The sequence below is a fragment of the Bos indicus x Bos taurus genome, chromosome X (genome assembly GCF_003369695.1).
Source record: "Bos indicus x Bos taurus breed Angus x Brahman F1 hybrid chromosome X, Bos_hybrid_MaternalHap_v2.0, whole genome shotgun sequence".
Classification (NCBI taxonomy): Eukaryota; Metazoa; Chordata; class Mammalia; order Artiodactyla; family Bovidae; genus Bos; species Bos indicus x Bos taurus.
In genome coordinates this window covers 138,298,051-138,315,660 of record NC_040105.1, presented here as the reverse complement: position 1 = coordinate 138,315,660, position 17,610 = coordinate 138,298,051, and the positions used below count along the sequence as shown (strand labels likewise).

Genomic DNA, 17,610 nt, shown 5'->3' with positions numbered 1-17,610 from the left:
TGTTCTTTCCAGCTTCTCAAACCCTGATTCTAAAAAGTTTACCCAAAACTCAAGCATTAAATCTTTTCTCTTTCCCATGCTGCATAGATCCAGAAAGTTAGTAGTTAATAGTTGTCTGATATAAATTAGCTTAAAAAAGAACTGAGAATCTTTGATCAATTGAATTGAGAAAGGGGAAGAACTCAGGAAGACTTAGTATGATTGAATGCTTTTGTAATGCTATGAACAAAGAAACAGTATGCTATCATTGTTATAGACTGTTTTTGTCATGTTTTCTGAGAGTTATATTGCTTGGGAGACATAATTTACTTTGTTGGAGAGTCATATCCATGTAAGGATCAGCCATATTATAATGAGGTTCTATCTCTACTAAAGTTATTTCTAATTCTGAAGATCGTTAATGTGGAAGATGAAGGAAAGGACAGATTGTGGCCAGAAATAAGAAAGAAGCTACTGGCATTCATTCTATAGATATTTTGATAAGCCTGTCAATAAAAATAATTAGGTACTCTAATTCAGTGATTATAGTACTGATTGCTCAAGTACAGACTTGATAAGCACTTAGCCTGGCACCCCAAGTTGAACCTTCTTTCCTTTCAAACAGGATAGAGATATGCCAACTGTCCGAAAGGTTAAGACTGAGGTTATGAGTAAGCCTGCTGTCCACAAGGGATAAGGTTCAAGGGAACCCAATGGACTGTGACTAAAAGCTCACTAGAACCTTTAATACCTACAGAAAGGTTTTTAAAAGAAAAAATAATCAATATAGCTGTTTTCCCTTCTTTTAGGATTTTCCATCCTCCAAGCGATTATGGAAGCAGCAGTACAAAACAACTGGCAGGTGACAGCAAGGTCTGTGGGAAACATCAAGGACGTCCAAGAATTCAGGCGCATCATTGAAGAAATGGACAGGAGGCAGGAAAAACGATACTTGATTGACTGCGAGGTTGAAAGGATTAACACAATTTTGGAACAGGTAGGTTTGAGACTTATTCCACCCCAAGCCACCCTGTTAAATCATCAACCTGAGGCAGTTCCCATTTCTGCTAATAAATTAAGTAGCCAACAGACTAAACTTGCCAACAGTTTTGATAGTCTCTCTAACCCTTTTTTCCTCCCCAGTGGCAGAAAGAGAGAGAAATAAAAGAAAATCTAAGCTGTTGAAAAGTACATAGCATGATTAATCTGGTAGTCTCTGCAATTTAATGCTACTTATCAGATAAACACACCCTTCCATACCTCTGTTTCTTAGAGAGCTGAAAATTTCAGAGTAGTCCCCTTCCTTTCCACACCTTCCTCCCAGCAAGGAACAGTCAAGGGATTAGACAGGGAAGAAGAGTAGAGTTTTTGTTTCAGGGGCCTAGTTGCAAAATGTCAAAGCAGCATTCACTAGGTTTGAATCTGTGGATATTTTTCCAGAATATCCCTCTGGTTTGAGGCAGAGAACAAGAAAGAGAGAATGAATGAGAATATGTGTGTATATAATTGAAGACCATTTTAAAAGTAAGATGGCATATGAGAAAAAATGATAATGGTTTTTAAAATGTGAAGAAAATGAAAAAGCCTCAGACTGGGGAAAAAATACAATTTGATAGGCCAAAAGATATTCATTGTTAATCTTGGATATTTAAATAGAAAACTGAAAAATATCAGAAGAAACATTTCACCCTAAGCCAGATGGATATTCTGTTTGGAGTAAAGAGTCAAATAGAAATGTGGTGAAAGTTTATTATTTTCCTTAGCAGTCTCAATTTGCCAGTTAATAACAAAGTGCCCATGCTGCCATAAACAAAACTGTAAGGGAAACATTTCCATTCTAATTCGATCCCAGGGTACCTAGGGGCCAAAACAGCTTCAGAGATTGAAATTATAGTGAGCAGTCATTGCTTGGGAGAGCTGTTTTATAGCAAATTAAATATTAACAATTTGTCAGATATGCCCCCGTGAGAAGAGAATGTAAAAAAAAAAAAAAAGAAAGAAAGAAAGAAATTGGTAAGAAAAGAAAAGGAAAAGGAGGGAAGGGGTGAGAAGAGGAATGAGGAAGGAAGAAAGGAAGCACTGACGGTGCATCCCAGAGATAGAAAGCTGTCCCCTTCTTAGGAACACCATCATCTCTAGTGAATCAACTTCACAAAAAAATCTAGAGCACCAGCCTGGCTAAATCAAATTTTGCAACTAACATTCTCTTAAGCTACCCAAATGATCCACCCCTCCCTCCCAAAAGAAAAAAAAAAAAAAACTGCCTTTGATTTTCTTAGATCTTGAAAGTGAAGAATCAGGTCAGTGATGTTGGTATATGTACTCCATGCCCTCTAAAATTTTATACCAAAATAGCCTTTTAGTGGGTGACCTACTTAACAGCCTAAAGCAGAGGCCTTGTCATACTTTGTTTTCCTTCTTTTGTACTAGTCACTTTGGTTTCTTGAATAGTTTACATTCCGATAAGTCTTTGGGGGTTTATAAGACCTTATACTAGAATCTGGGGTGTTTTTCAATATGGCATAGTAGAAAAAGCCGTGGGTAGAGCTGTGATTCCATATAGCTGTGGGATCTTGGGTATTTAATATATCTCTGCCTCAGTTGTCTCATCTACATAATGGGGAAAATAAAATATGCTCTTCCTCACATGGTTGGTATAATTGCTTTGAAAGGCATAAAATGCTATAGAAAAAAAAATGACCATTACTAAAAATTTTCAGGAAAACTAAACTAACATTATTTGAAAGCCCTGTTCTTTCTTATAATGTCTCAATTGCTATCTGTCTTTCTTCTGGATGCACATTCACAGCATCCCTCATAATACTTTCTATACAACTTTTCAGAGAACATTATTCAAAGAAAAGTTTTAACAACATTCAAGTAAGGCCAGAGAGTTAATTTCACTTATTCTTTCCCCCTCTTTCAAAAAATTGTCACAAAATGATCTACTCATGATTGTTTTCTTTATCATCTAAGGAATTTCTACTAAGTCATTAAGTACTATGAGATAGGAGTCATGTTTGTCTTGTTTTCTGCTGTATATTCAGTGTCCAGCAGAGTACCTGGCATGTAGTGTTGGATGGAAAGATGGGTGGGTGGATGAATAGATAGATGGATGGGTGAATACTGAACAAGCATATTCTAGTAAGTTCTACCGTGACATTGCTATGCTTCCATCAAGAGGCAGAACAGTGCCTGCAGTCACATGATGTGATTATTAAAGTACACATTTTCTCAAGGATGTAAGATGGTAGCTCTCTGCTCGAGTTAGTTTTGATACCACGAATTTGCCAAAATTGATTTCTTTATATAAAAATAGATTTCTCACTAAACAAATTCTTTAAATTAAACGATAAACATGATATTTCTTTAGAGTAAACATTATTTTAAATTGACTACTAAGATACAGAGATATCACTTTTCTCATTAGTTCCTAACCATGCTGGACAAACTTATAATAATTCACTATACAGATTCTAGTTAGAAAGATAACATTTATAACTCCAGTAGTATCAAGATCCCCCCCCCAAATGCTCCCATTTTCCGAGAGTATTTTAAACTTTGAGGTTATTTTCATGGGAAGAAATTTCTATAGTCTCCCATAAAATGACTGTTCATGCCACTATTTGAGGTGAAAGAGCCTATTATTAATAAAACCACTACAACCGTATTCCCTATAAATTGAACTCTGGCATAAAGTTCACATTGTCTTCTATATCCAATGGGTGTTAATGAAAAGACTTCAGTGTGGTACAATTTTTCAAATATTAGTGTATTTTCAATATATTTCTGTCTAGTATAACCTCCCCATTTCATACTATAGGTTCTCATTTTTTCTTATGAATGTTCAGTTATGGGGCAAATCAAAATTCTTCCAACATTTCCTCCAGAGCTCTTTTTTTTAAAAATCTCTTTCAATTGTTCAGACCACAGCATGAAAAAAAATATTCAATTAGGTGCACAACAACTGTGTTTAATATTTCGTCTTAACAATTAATCTATAAGGAAAGCATTCCAAACTTATAGCTACAAAATTTAACATACAAAAGGACAAAGCAAGACAGTTGAAACCAGAATGGGTTGTCAGAACTCAAAGAGACTATTTAGCAACTGCAGATCCTGAATCTAAGAATTAAGAGCACTTTCCACAGGAAGAGTTAGATGCCCTAGGAAGAATGAACCATTGACCTGACCTTCTAGAGCATTCCTATTACTGCAGTGTGTTTATGAGTCCCTCCCCCACTGGTAGACACTGCCTTACTTCAATGACCAACCTAAACACTCGCTTTTGAAAAAGTTGCCTCTCATAGAATTATCTACACATGACTGAACAGATCCAGCATCCTAGGAGTGTCTACCTGTGGACTGCTTTTGAAGGGCAGGCCCCATAAAATGAATGGCTCTGTTGGATGCTTCATGCTTATTTGGAGAGGCAACATAGCATGGAGTTTCCAAGTATGGACCCTGGAACCAGTCTGCACGGATTCTGTCACTAGCAGTGTGGCCTGGAGCCCATTGCTTAACTTTCTGTGTCTCAATTTCCTGGTTGTAAAATGGAAATGATAACTGTACCTTAATGAGTTAATACAAGCTAAGCATTCTGAAAAGTTCCTAACACATAGTGTTTGCATCGTTCTTTGATGCTAAACCAAGTGTTTTCACAGATTATCTCATTTGAGCCTCACTATGGGAAGCAGGCAGGGCAGATGTGTTTATCTCAGATTTACAGATGATAAATTGATGCTTAGAGATTAGATGATTTATCCAAATGTGGACAAATCACATTTGTCTTAGGACTCTGCACAGTCCTAGGAGGTGGCAGAGCAAGAATGAAACTCAAGTCTTCTGACTCCCAGTCCAGTGTTCTTACCGCTGCACTAAACCATTTAATTTCTAAGTTGTTTATTAAATATGTAGCCAACACCAACCCCTAGATTAGGCCCATGCATCAGGTTACGTCTTAGAACAATTGCAGTGCAATTGGAGAAGATCCAGAGAAGTGCAACAAAACACAATTAAAGCAGGAGAAAATAGGACCTATGAGGAAAGACTTTTAAATGAGTTGGGGCTGTTTAGTCTGGTGAAAGAGAGCCAGGAAGCAGTTTAATCACCATTCTCAAGTGTAAAGAGTTATCATAAAGAAGGCACTGACCAACTATTCTGGAGGCCTAAGGATAGTACCAGAGCCAACAAGTTTAACTAGACTAGGGAGAAAGTCAGTCATAGAAATGACTCCTTACAAGGAGAGAGGAAAATGGAGGAGAGGAAAATCTCACCAGCTGGGGATATGAAGGTGAGGCTATTCTGAATTAGTGAAAAGTCAGATCTAGAATAGTTTTAAGATTGTTTTCAGGAACATACAAACATTCCAAGTTAATTCTCTGTGAGGATAAGTAAATATCCTTACAGAAAAGGAGTCCCCAACCCCTGGACCACAGATGGCTACCAGTCCATGGCCAGTTAGGAACTGGGCCATGCAGCAGGAGGCGAGCAGCAGGTGAGTGAGTGAAGCTTCATCTGTATTTACAGCCGCTCCCCACATTACCACCTGAGCGTCACCTCCTGTCAGATCAGTGGTGGTATTAGATTCTTATATGAACGCAAACCCTACTTTGAACTGCACATGTGAGGGATCTAGATTTCACGTTCCTTATGAAAATCATCCTGAAACCACTCCCCCACCCCACCCAGTCTGTGGAAAAATTGTCTTCCACAAAACTGGTCCCTGGTGCCAAAAAGGTTGGGGACTACTGTTATAGAAGACTTATTTTAATAAATAGGTAAGAATATTTCCTAATTGCCTATTCATTAGATATCAGAAAGGTTGTCTCCTTAAAGAGACCTAAACATCACCCCTCAGTCTTTTTTTTTTTTTTTTTTTTTTTTTTTGCCACACCACACAGCACATGGGGTCTTAGTTCCCAGACCAGGCATTGAACCTGAGCCGCCTGCAATGGAAGTGCAGCGTGTTAACCACTGGACCGCCAGGGAAGTCCACCCCTTCAGTCTTTACTGTGTTTTTATTTTTTCCATAGATAATTCAAAGGTAAATCTCAGCATAGCTCCTGCTTGAATTCTGCTGCGGCTACTGCTGCTAAGTCGCTTCAGTCGTGTCCGACTCTATGCAACCCCATAGATGGCAGCCCACCAGGCTCTCCCGTCCCTGGGATTCTCCAGGCAAGATCAGTGGAGTGGGTTGCCATTTCCTTCTCCAATGCATGAAAGAGAAAAGTGAAGGTGAAGTCGCTCAGTCGTGTCTGACTCCTAGCGACCCCATGGACTGCAGCCTACCAGGCTCCTCCATCCATGGATTTTTCCAGGACTGGAGTGGGGTGCCATTGCCTTCTCCGACTTGAATTCCAAAGTATGCAAATTTAGTAGAGTCCAAACCAATACATTTCAGAGTGCTTTGCAGAAAAAATATAGAATGTCTGATTTCCCCTAGAAATAGTTCAAGCTAAAATCACCTCCTCATGGAAAGTAGTGCTACTTAACGATAGAATCCTCAAGCAGGTCAATCTCTTAGGTTCCTTTCATTTGATTCTGACAGTCACTTCAAAAACAGTCATTTTAAGAAATGAAACAACCAAGTTAGTAAGTCAGTATTCTAAAGATAACAGTTTAAACAAGATAAACAATACTAGGGGGCCTTGTCAAGTGTGAGGCTATAACACAAAGGATGCATTGCTCACCACAAAATATGTCTAGCAATTGGGGTTACTTACAGCACTGCCACCAGTGGCTAGACCCAGGTGGCGCTAGTGGTAAAGAACCTGCCTGCCAGTGCATATTAGACATAAGAGACTCAGGTTCGATCCCTGAGTCAGGAAGATTCCCTGGAGGAGAACACGGCAACCCACTCCAGTATTCTTGCCTGGAGAATCCCACAGACAGAGGAGCCTGGCGGACTGCAGTCCATAAAGTCTCATAGACTCAGACACAACTAAAGTGATTTAGCATGCACAGAGCACTGTCACCAATGGCTAGACCTCTCTCAAGTGAAGTAACAATGTTAAAGGCTTATGTCCTCTCCTGACTTGACCCCCGACTCAGCACAAAGTGGTTCTCTCCAGTTCCCCTCCCCCTTTGGCTCCCCCTTTGTCCCAGCCCTTCCTCTCAATGATCCCTGTACAACCTTGAGCCAACTTGCCAGTTCATATGAGAGTCTGAGGGTATCATCTCTTCTTCTTAGAATATTGTGTGGTATAGCTGAATAAACACTTGGGAAATGAACAGACATGACTTTAGGTCTTAACTCCCTCACCTTCCTGTTGCATGACATTGAAGAAAGTGACCATTTTTTGAGGCTCCATTTTCTCATGTTAAAAGACTGTTCCACTACCTTCCTTCCATGGGATCCTCATATGTTGTGAGGATCAAAGTAACATGGAGAACACCTGACACCATAGCTATCTTCTCATGAGTGGTAGGTTCTGTGTGTGTGAAAATGAGTTGTTCAGGGACTGTTGCTCTAGAACAATGTCTTCATGGATCTCCCAAGATATCTGTTGAATCTAAGGTCTTATCATGAGAGTAGAGTCTAGGACTCGAGCTATTCTTAGTTCTCACTAGTATGTTTAGCATGTAAGACAACCTCTCTGTTTTTTCTCCAATGTAACATTGGATAACATACATTGATTGATAAGTGCAAGGACTATTTGAGAATTAACTAGATTTTTCATCATCACTTAAAATAATTAAAGGCACTCAAGCCTTGAGCTCCATATGACAGCTGGGCATTTTTAATAACAAATATGTTTTAAGTGCTTATAATGTTCCAGATACAATTTTAATCAATGTGGGTGGATATGTGCCCATTTCTATATCTCATGTGAGTTAATCTTCATATTAGCCCCATAAGGCAGATGGGAATAGTATCTCCATTTAACAGATGGAATAACTGAGACTTAGAGGTTATAGAGCTAATAACTGGTGAAGCCAGATGTTGAACCCAAGGAGTCTGGCTCCAAATGCTGTTAATCATTGCAATAATCAGTCCTGAATCTGACTGAGGTTTTCAATCAGAGTATATTCAACCAGAGGTTAAAAGAGATAAGGACCCTGATGAAGCCTGGAGCAGCAGCTACGCTTACAACAAACCTTGTTAAACAATGAGCGTTTCACAAAGATTTTCTCCACTTGATGAGGATCCATATTCCACTAATGCATGGAAGTGACAATGTGCCCCTTAAACCTAGCCTTTGATGATGAATTCATTTATGATGAACAGGTTCATTTATTTGTGGCACCAAAGCAATCTAACTATGCAATGGGCTCCACAAGAGTAGAATAAATTGTGAGGGGTACATTCTCAGAGTGGTATGTAAGTACACCTAGAATTTCCATCTGCAGGCATTCAGTCTCAGATAAAGAATCACAATCATCATTATTTTATCAACAACTGCCCTAGGGTTGCCCATTTCCTTCTTCCTTTCGAGGGAATCATGTGAACGTAACTGGCAATGTCTGGAAAGTACAGCTCGCCTTCCTTCCATTAACTCCTGGAAACCCAAGCATAAACTAAGACTAGTTCTAGGAAAGCATAAACACGCACAGGATAAGTATCTGGGGTGGGTGCTCAACCTTTCTGGGTCCCTAGACTTGAGCACCCAATATCATCCTTAAACTCAGATGAGAAGGACTACTGCCTTGAGCTCCATGCTTTAGAGGATTCCTCATATCATAAACTGAAGAAGGCAATGGCACCCCACTCCAGTCCTCTTGCCTGGAAAATCCCATGGGTGGAGGAGGCTGGTAGGCTGCAGTCCATTGGGTCGCTAAGAGTCGGACATGACTGAGCGACTTCACTTTCACTTTTCACTTTCCTGCATTGGAAAAGGAAATTGCAACCCACTCCAGTGTTCTTGCCTGGAGAATCCCAGGGATGGCGGAGCCTGGTGGTCTATGGGGTCGCACAGAGCCGGACACGACTGAAGCAACTTAGCAGCAGCAACATATCATAAACACAGAAATAGAAAGACATTTTTTTTCCTTTTTGTTCTTGAGAGTTTTTGAAAGGTTAATAGCTGGTTGAACATCATGAGGAAAAAGGAAAAGGACACATAAGGCAAACAGGGCTGTCCACATCAGAGCACAAAGGTATATGGGGTCAAGGGCAGGGGCAATGAAGGAGAAAACGGCAACTCATGATTTAGGAAACCAGAGAAAAATGGATAATTTTGTTTAAAAGTGGCCTCCCCAAGTCACTCTAAGTGAAGGGGTTTAGCAGATAGTTTTTCCTGATATCTGTACTCTCTCACTGTATTCTACTTGAATGATGTCATTTTGGAAGACATGGAAAATTGTGCAGGAACCTCAAGTCACAAAAGTAAGCTTTTGTGGGGTGAGGAGCTTGCTCTCCTTGGCTTCTTCCACCTCATCCCAGTTTCAGGTAGATCCAGTCTCCACCCAGGAATTCTGAGCCCTGGGCTCAGCTTCCACCCCAGCTTACCCTACCCTGCCCCAACAGGGTATAGCAAATCCCCTACATATGAACAAGTTCCAACCTGAGAGCACATTCATAAGTCCAGTTTGTTCATGAGTCCAACAGGGTTAGCTTAGGTACCCAACTAACAATCAGCCTTATAGTACTGTACTGTAATAGGTTCATAATACTTTTCACACAAATAATATATAAAAAATAAACACAAAAAATAAAGAAAACATTTTTAACCTTATACTATAGTACCTTGGCTCAGATGGTAAAAAAAAAAAAAAAAAAAGTCTGCCTGCAATGCAGGAGACACAGGTTCAACTCCCGAGTCCGGAAGATACCCTGGAAGAGGGCATGGCAACCCATTCCAGTATACTTGCCTGGAGAATTCCACGGACATAGGAACCTGGTGGGCTACAGTCCATGCGGTCACAAAGAGTCGGACATGACTGAGCGACCTCCACTTTATTTTACCTTGAGAAGTACAGTAGTACCAGCTACATGACCACTGCTCTTATGCTTGCTTAGAATATCCTGGGCTTGAAATAAAGGTACTGTACTACTGTACTCTGTACAGTACTGTGCAGTAAAGTACACAAAAGCATAACCAGTTGTAGAGGATACACGCACGTGACAATGTATGCCAGACACATGAACTAACTTATATGGTTGGTTGTGCGAACACACATTCACATCTTTGAAAGTTCGTATGTAGGGGACATAGTGTGTGAAATAGAGAATCTCATGTGTGTGCCCTCAGGGAAATGAAACTCAAGAACTGAGAGACTGATTTCCTATAAGCACCTAATTTACAGAACTCTGAGCCTTATCTCCCAACAGTGAATATCTGCCAAGAATCTCCTACCATCCACAAGCCAGTGAACTTAGAACTTGTGCTCTGGTTGGGTGTGGGCCCCCACTTTGTGTTGTTCCTTTCTCATAAATGCAGCCCACTCCAAACCTTCCATAGACTCCCCTGTAATTTGCATTGCTTGAACTGCAATTTCCCTGCTATCTCCAAATAAACTCAATTTCTGGTAGCTTGAGCTTATGTCCATTTATCTCTTTATTTAGGTGGACAGGTGGATACACAGACCAAGCCAAGGCATATCTTGCTTTCCAACTTTGTAACATTTAGATGTGTGGTATACAGTCCTCCATTTGTACTCTTGCTATGTGCCCTCAAAAAATTAGGAATGAGCCTGTTCCTATTTCTCTCATGGCCTAAAAACATAAATCTGCCTGTCAAAATGCCCAGTGTACTCCTGGAGTTTAGGTTTTTCTGAATATACTAGGCTCATACACTGTGAATGCAGCTCTTCCAATCACCTATGGTGATATTTGCCTGGTGAGGCAGGGTTGAGGAGGGAGATTTTGCACACTAATAGAATCTCTTCCTGACTAGCTGAAACACTATGGAAAGTTAATCAAGTATCCAGTAGAACAGATACAGTGATGCTCCCATCATTCTTTTGGTAAGATTTTTATCCCACTGCTATCTATCAGAAGTGGATACAAGCTACTCCAGAGAATCTTCCCAATAATCTTGCATTTTTTGCTTTATCCCATAGATATTCCTTTTTACCCTATCCAAAGTAAAAAAAAATTATAAGAAGAAGGTCAGAGGACATGGTTAGGATAAATTATAGGTGTGAAGGGGCAGAGATAGAGAAGTTACTCAAATGTTTCCTTCTCCTTTCCATGCCCACTGCCACAACTCACCCTACATCTGGTCTGATCCTTTTCAACACTGCTGCTGCTGCTGCTGAGTCGCTTCAGTCGTGTCTGACTCTGTGCAACCCCATAGACAGCAGCCCACCAGGCTCCCCCGTCCCTGGGATTCTCCAGGCAAGAACACTGGAGTGGGTTGCCATTACCTTCTCCAGTGCATGAAAGTGAAAAGCGAAAGTGAAGTCGCTCAGTTGTGTCTGACTCTTAGCAACCCCATGGACTGCAGCCTACCAGGCTCCTCCGTCCATGGGATTTTCCAGGCAAGAGTACTGGAGTGGGGTGCCATTGCCTTCTCCACTGCTGCTGCTGCTGCTAAGTCGCTTCGGTCGTGTCTGACTCCATGTGACCCCATAGAGGGCAGCCCACCAGGCTCCCGTCCCTGGGATTCTCCAGGCAAGAACACTGGAGTGGGTTGCCATTTCCTTCTCCAATGCATGAAAGTGAAAAGTGAAAGTGAAGTCACTCAGTCGTGTCTGACTCTTAGTGACCCCATGGGCTGCAGCCCACCAGGCTCCTCTGTCCATGGGATTTTCCAGGCAACAGTACTGGAGTGGGGTGCCATTGCCTTCTCCACTAGAGGTTGTCTAAGAAAGATTCTCTGTACTCAGCATTCCAAAGTACTTCAGGAGACCTGCTTTCAGAGGCATGGTTAGAAGCTGAGACAAACATTCTTCCACCACCACATAGTGATGGTTCTGAACTTCACATGCAGGTCTGTCTTCTCTATGACATTCACATTATATGCCTGGCTGAGTACCAGATAGGAGAGAAAACAGCTACACTGAGACCCCTTGAACCAAAGCAAGATGCCATTTATTTGCCAGTATGTGTCTATAGGTGGAATGAATGAGAAGTCTTTCAGAATCTTCAAAAGACAAAAATAGATAAGGGATTTGGCAGGTGTTACTTACCTGTATTTCAAAGGGCAATCTGAGGCCATATCTTCATGATAAACAAACAAGATACCACATAGAATAAGACCTCTTGGAGTGGACAAAATTGCTTAGCTACCTAAGAAATCACTGCATAATCAAGAGACAAATCACAAAAAAGAAGAAAGGCAAAGGTGTCAGACCACTAGAATAGTTATTACAATTTACAAGGAAAATTTTTCAGACAAGGACCAGTCAACTGTTCTGAGATTAACATCACAAAAGGGCTTATATTCAGAGTAATATACTAGGCACTGTGGGCAGAAACAAAAGTTCTTTTTCATTCTTTCCTTTTTAAAATTTGTAATAGCCTCTAGCAATGTGAGTCAAGTTAGAGAGCAACATTTCAACAAAGATAAAATAATATAGTATATGCTAGGTACATATGGGCTGTAGAATGAAAGGAATTAGAAAAGCCTACAGATTATTTTTTTATATGAGTAAACTAATCATAAAATGTAATGTCAGGGACTTCAGTACTGAGGTCCAGTACCTAAGACTCGTGCTCCCAGTGCAGGGGGCCTGGGTTCAATCCCTGGTCAAGGAACTAGATCCCACATGCTGCAACCAAAGATCCCAAGTGTCACAACTAAGACCCAGTGAAGCCAAAATATATAAATCAATTAATTAATATAATTTAATAAAATATAAAGTCAAAGAAATGCTGGGCTGGATGAATCACAAGCTAGAATCAAGACTGCATGAAAAATATCAACAGCCTCAGATATGCAGATGATACCACTCTAATGGCAGAAAGCGAAGAGAAATTAAAGAGCCTCTTGATGAGGGCTGAAGAGGAGAGTGAAACACCTGGCTTAAAACTCAACATTTTCCCTTCTGGTTTCCTCAGTGTGTATGCCCAGCAGTGGGATTGCTGGATCATAAGGCAGTTCTATTTCCAGTTTTTTAAGGAATCTCCACACTGTTCTCCATAGTGGCTGTACTAGAGGGATGGTATGGGGAGGGAGGAGGGAGGAGGGTTCAGGATGGGGAACACGTGTATACCTGTGGCGGATTCATTTTGGTATTTGGCAAAACTAATACAATTATGTAAAATTTAAAAATAAAATAAAATCAGAAAAAAAAAAAAAAACAACTCAACGTTCAGAAAACTAAGATCATGGCATCTGGCTCTATCAGTTAATGGCTAATAGATGGGGAAAAAGCAGAAACAGTGGCATATTTTATTTTCTTGGGCTCCAAAATCCCTGCTCACAGTGACTACAGCCACAAAATTAAAAGATGCTTACTCCTTGGAAGAAAGGCTATGACAAACCTAGATGGTGTATTAAAAAGCAGAGACATCACTTTGCCGACAAAGGTCTGTCTAGTCAAAGATATGGTTTTTCCAGTAGTCATGTGAGAGTTGGACCAAGGCTGAGCACCAAAGAATTGAAGCTTTTGAATTGTGGTCCTGGGAAGACTGTTGAGAGTCCCCTGGACAGCAAGGAGATCAAACCAGTCAATCCTAAAGGAAATCAATCCTGAATATTCACTGGAAGGGCTGATGCTGAAGCTCCAATGCTTTGGCCACCTGATGCAAAGAGCTGCCTCATTGGAAAAGACCCTGATGCTGGAAAAGATTGAAGGCAACAGAGGATGAGATAGTTGGCCTACATCACTGACTCAATGGACATGAGTTTGAGCCAACTCTGGGAGATAGTGAAGGACAGGGAAGCCTAGCGTGCTGCAGTCCATGGGGTCGCAGAGTCAGACATGACTTAGCAACTGAACCACAACAACAAAAGGTCAAAGTGTATATAAGACCTGCGCCTGTCCATCTTCTTCTCCCAGGCACATCTTAAGGCCCATATGTGAAAAAAGACTTCCCGTTCCTCTTTGCTTTCCCTGCTCCCCAATCTCCTAATGGGCACGTGTCCAGACATAGATGAGTATGTAGCCAAGCACACCCACTGGCTTTCCTTCATCTCTTAGTAGATGAACCCTTTCCTTCCCCACCTCCAACCATTCCAGGTTTCTCACTGAAAACTGGCTGCTTCATTCATCCTCTTCAGGGACGCTTTTTATTACCTCACCAATCATGGTGTCCAGTCGTCTCTGTTTCTTACCCTAATGATGTGGTAATTTAATGCTGTTATTTAACATATCCTAGACTACCCTAATACATATTTCGAAGCAAAAATACACCCCATGATCCAGTAGCTAAGACTCTGTGCTCCTAATGCAGGGAGCCTAGGTTCAAAGCCTGATCAGGGAACTAGATCCCACATGTCCCCACTAAAGATTCTGCATGCCTAAGGATGCACTAAGACCCACTGCAGCCAAATAAATAAATACTTCAAAAATGCATCCCAAAATTGCAGAACAGTGTCCCAAAAGCAAAGCCTCCGGTTGGATTTCTTAAAGATTCTCACTGCCCATGTTGTTTCTCTGAAGTCCAGACTTCTGTTTTCCAGGCCCTAAGTGAGTCGAATTCTGTACTTGCAGTAAAAAAACCTTCGCCATATTAGGTGATTTTAACACTCACTGGCAGCCTTAAATAAACTTGTTCCCCAAAATGCAAAGATAGTTATCCTAAGAGTTAGTAGCAGATCTCAGTAGTCTATATTTAGAGATTTAAATCTTTGGCTTATTATAAAAGATGATCTGATTCTCTGGTCATACTTCACATCAGACTGGCTAGACTGGCTTCATGAATATTTAGAAGCAAATTCCCTCTGGGAAAATAAAGAGGAAAAACTCATTCAAGATCATTACTTCAAAACAGCAAGAATCTTGTTTATTTCAGATGATAGAAGCTTTGGTATCACAAAGGAAATGCCTGTGTTCAACCAACAGTTCCCTCCCCCTCCCCCATTTTTAAACATTGTGATACCTCATTATTTACTTGATTCTTTCCTATGAAGCTTGGAGGTTTTACTTTAAAAAAAATAATCACCAATTCAAATTAATTTTCATTAAGGAATGTCATGAGAGTCCTTGGGATGACTGGAAACATTCTGGAGTATTCTAAAGCAGAGTACAAAAGCCGTGAGGCAGGAGACCTAGCTTTATGATTTCAAAAAGTCACCTTGTTGCTCTGTGCCTCCATTTCCTAAACTGGAAAATGAGTGTATTGAATACGATGGTCCCTTCCCATTCCAAAAGGCTGTGATTCCCAGCACTGTGAAAAACCAGGTAGGAAATTCAATTCAAGAACTGTTGATTGAGTCTGACCCCTTTGACCCACACAGTGCTAGATATGTTGGGAGGGGAAAGGACATGTCTTCCTGCTTTCTCAGATTTCCAGGCTAGTGACCATCACTGAGAGTTTCTTTGCTGACTGAGAATCTTGCGAGCCTCAATATCACTGAGCTTTGCTTAGACTTGGAGACACAGATGAAAGGAGAGATAGAGATGATATGTTCCAAGGTCAGGACACAGCCTGGAAGCTTATCATTTACCTCTGTCCTTAGAATTCAGAACAACAAATGTCCCCATTAATAAGTTTCGGGTTGATCAAAGTTTTCCCACATCCATATATATAAATATCTCATCAGTCCTTATTGTATCTGGAAAATGCCTGGGGAAAACTCCTATTAATTAAGAATTTCTGGCAGTTGGATTTTGATTAACTGAGGTCTGTCTGTTTATCACAAGCCTATTATATCCCTCTCTACAGTTACTGCTGCTCAGATGCCCTTTGCCCAAAGAAAAGTACGATAGGTTGCAGTAAAGACTTATTACATCAAAAGACTTTCTCTTCTACCCATTAACACCAGCATTTTAGGATCAAGGCTGGTATCTTATTCTAAAATTATAAAAATATGAACCAGTTCAAATGGGAAAATAAAATACAAATAGTCTCCTTTGAGTTAACTACATCACTTAAATCAAGTGAGACCTCAGATCCATCCTTTTAAAAAATAGAAAAAAGGAAACATTAACCACAGATAACTATTTTATCCCTCTATAGGCATTGAATATGTTTTCAGTTGGCACGGGAGGAAAGCACCCTGACACCTGTTCCTTTGTACGGCGGATGCTGTGAATGTCCCAGCTAAGCCTTTGCGGACACTGAGGGGCTGACAAGCTCCTAGGGGATTACAATTACTGGCTTGTAAACATTAATTAATTTTTTTAGAATCATTATCCAGATTTATTAGGAAAATTTCCCAAATTAAAAGCAACCAAAATATAGCAATTAGAAGGTTCATCACACAGCTTCATGATCACAGGAGTCTTGTCCTAGATTTCAACAGACATTGTAACAAACAGGTTCATAAGGGCTGCAAGAACCACAGTTTACAACAGCAACAGAAAAGCTACTTATTGTTATACATTAGGTGCAGAGAGATACTGTCTGATTCCACTTATAGGAGATACCTAGAATCATCAAATTCATGGAGTCAGAAAGCACATTGGTAGATGCCAGGGGTTGGGGGTAGGGGTAGGGAAAGGGAATGGGGAGTTAGCATTTAATGTGGACAGAGTTTTGGTTTAAGAAGGTGGAAATTTGGAGAGATGGATAATGGTGAGAGTTGCACAGCAGTGCACATGTACTTAGTGCAAATGCACTGTGCAAAGATGATGAAGATAGTATGTTTTACATTATGTGACTTTTACCACAATAAAAAAACATTTTAAAAATATTACTTATGGTTCACACTCACATTGCCACAGGACCTTTGTATTTTAAATAATTTAGACCCCAAAACTCCCTTATAAGAGAGACACAAAGCCAATGCAAAATAAGTAACTGTAAATAAAATGTACAGACTCAAGTTCTTCACTGCACTGACACAGAAGGGCAAAGGCCATTGACTGATCCATGCCAAGGTCTGGACTTCAGTGAGACTGAGTGTGGGAAGGAGCTGTGATCAGTCTGATGCCACTGTTGGCAACCACCCACCTGGCCCTCTCAGTCAATTCCATCCCACTCCTGTTGGGGCAGCTTGCCTTCTATCCAGATTCGACAGGGTCGAATTTGTCTCTATCCAAAAGTTATAACAAACTGACAAGTAAGGGGCATGACTCAATGGGCCCAGGCCAGAGCTCGGGGATACTGATGACAATTAGTGTCATGTCACTACAGAGGCTTCCCACATGGCACTAATGGTAAAGAATCCACTTGCCAATGCAGGAGACATAAGAACCGTGGGTTTGATCCCTGGGTTGTGAAGATTCCCCTGGAGAAAGGAATGGCTACCCACTCCAGTATTCTTGCCTGGAGAATTCCATGGATGCAGGAGCCTGATAGGCTACAGTCCATAGGGTGGCAAAGAGTTGGACACGACTGAAGTGACTTAGCATGCAGACAAGCACTAGAGGCAGAGCTAAAGTGGAAGAGATTAGTAGCCAGACACCACTATTCTCTCTCCAACCTTTGAAAAGTATAACTACCAAGCAGCTTCCCAGATATACATGTAGCACCAACACCCTACTCTGAAAAAGAATAGCAATTAACAAATACCTTCTGAAGTCATCTAGCACTATAGATAAAAGACCAGAAACCTGGCTGAGTTCTGTCTCAAGATCCCCAGGTGACCTTACACAGTCACCTCACCTTTCATCTACTTAGCTATAAAATAGAAA

At 40.7% G+C, this 17,610-nt stretch overlaps 1 protein-coding gene across 7 annotated transcripts in view; it reads left to right on the top strand.

Moving 5' to 3' along the window:
• The window catches only part of GRIA3 (glutamate ionotropic receptor AMPA type subunit 3), a 308,828-nt gene that overhangs the window by 152,252 nt on the left and 138,966 nt on the right, over positions 1–17,610 (top strand). For all 7 annotated transcript variants that reach the window (XR_003509870.1, XM_027535412.1, XM_027535411.1 and 4 more), the window contains one exon: positions 789–976. Coding sequence is in view for 6 of the 7 variants with exons in the window: in XM_027535412.1 (XP_027391213.1) it covers positions 789–976 (188 nt within the window). In the remaining variant the exon portion in view is untranslated. The remainder of the gene's footprint in view (positions 1–788; positions 977–17,610) is intronic.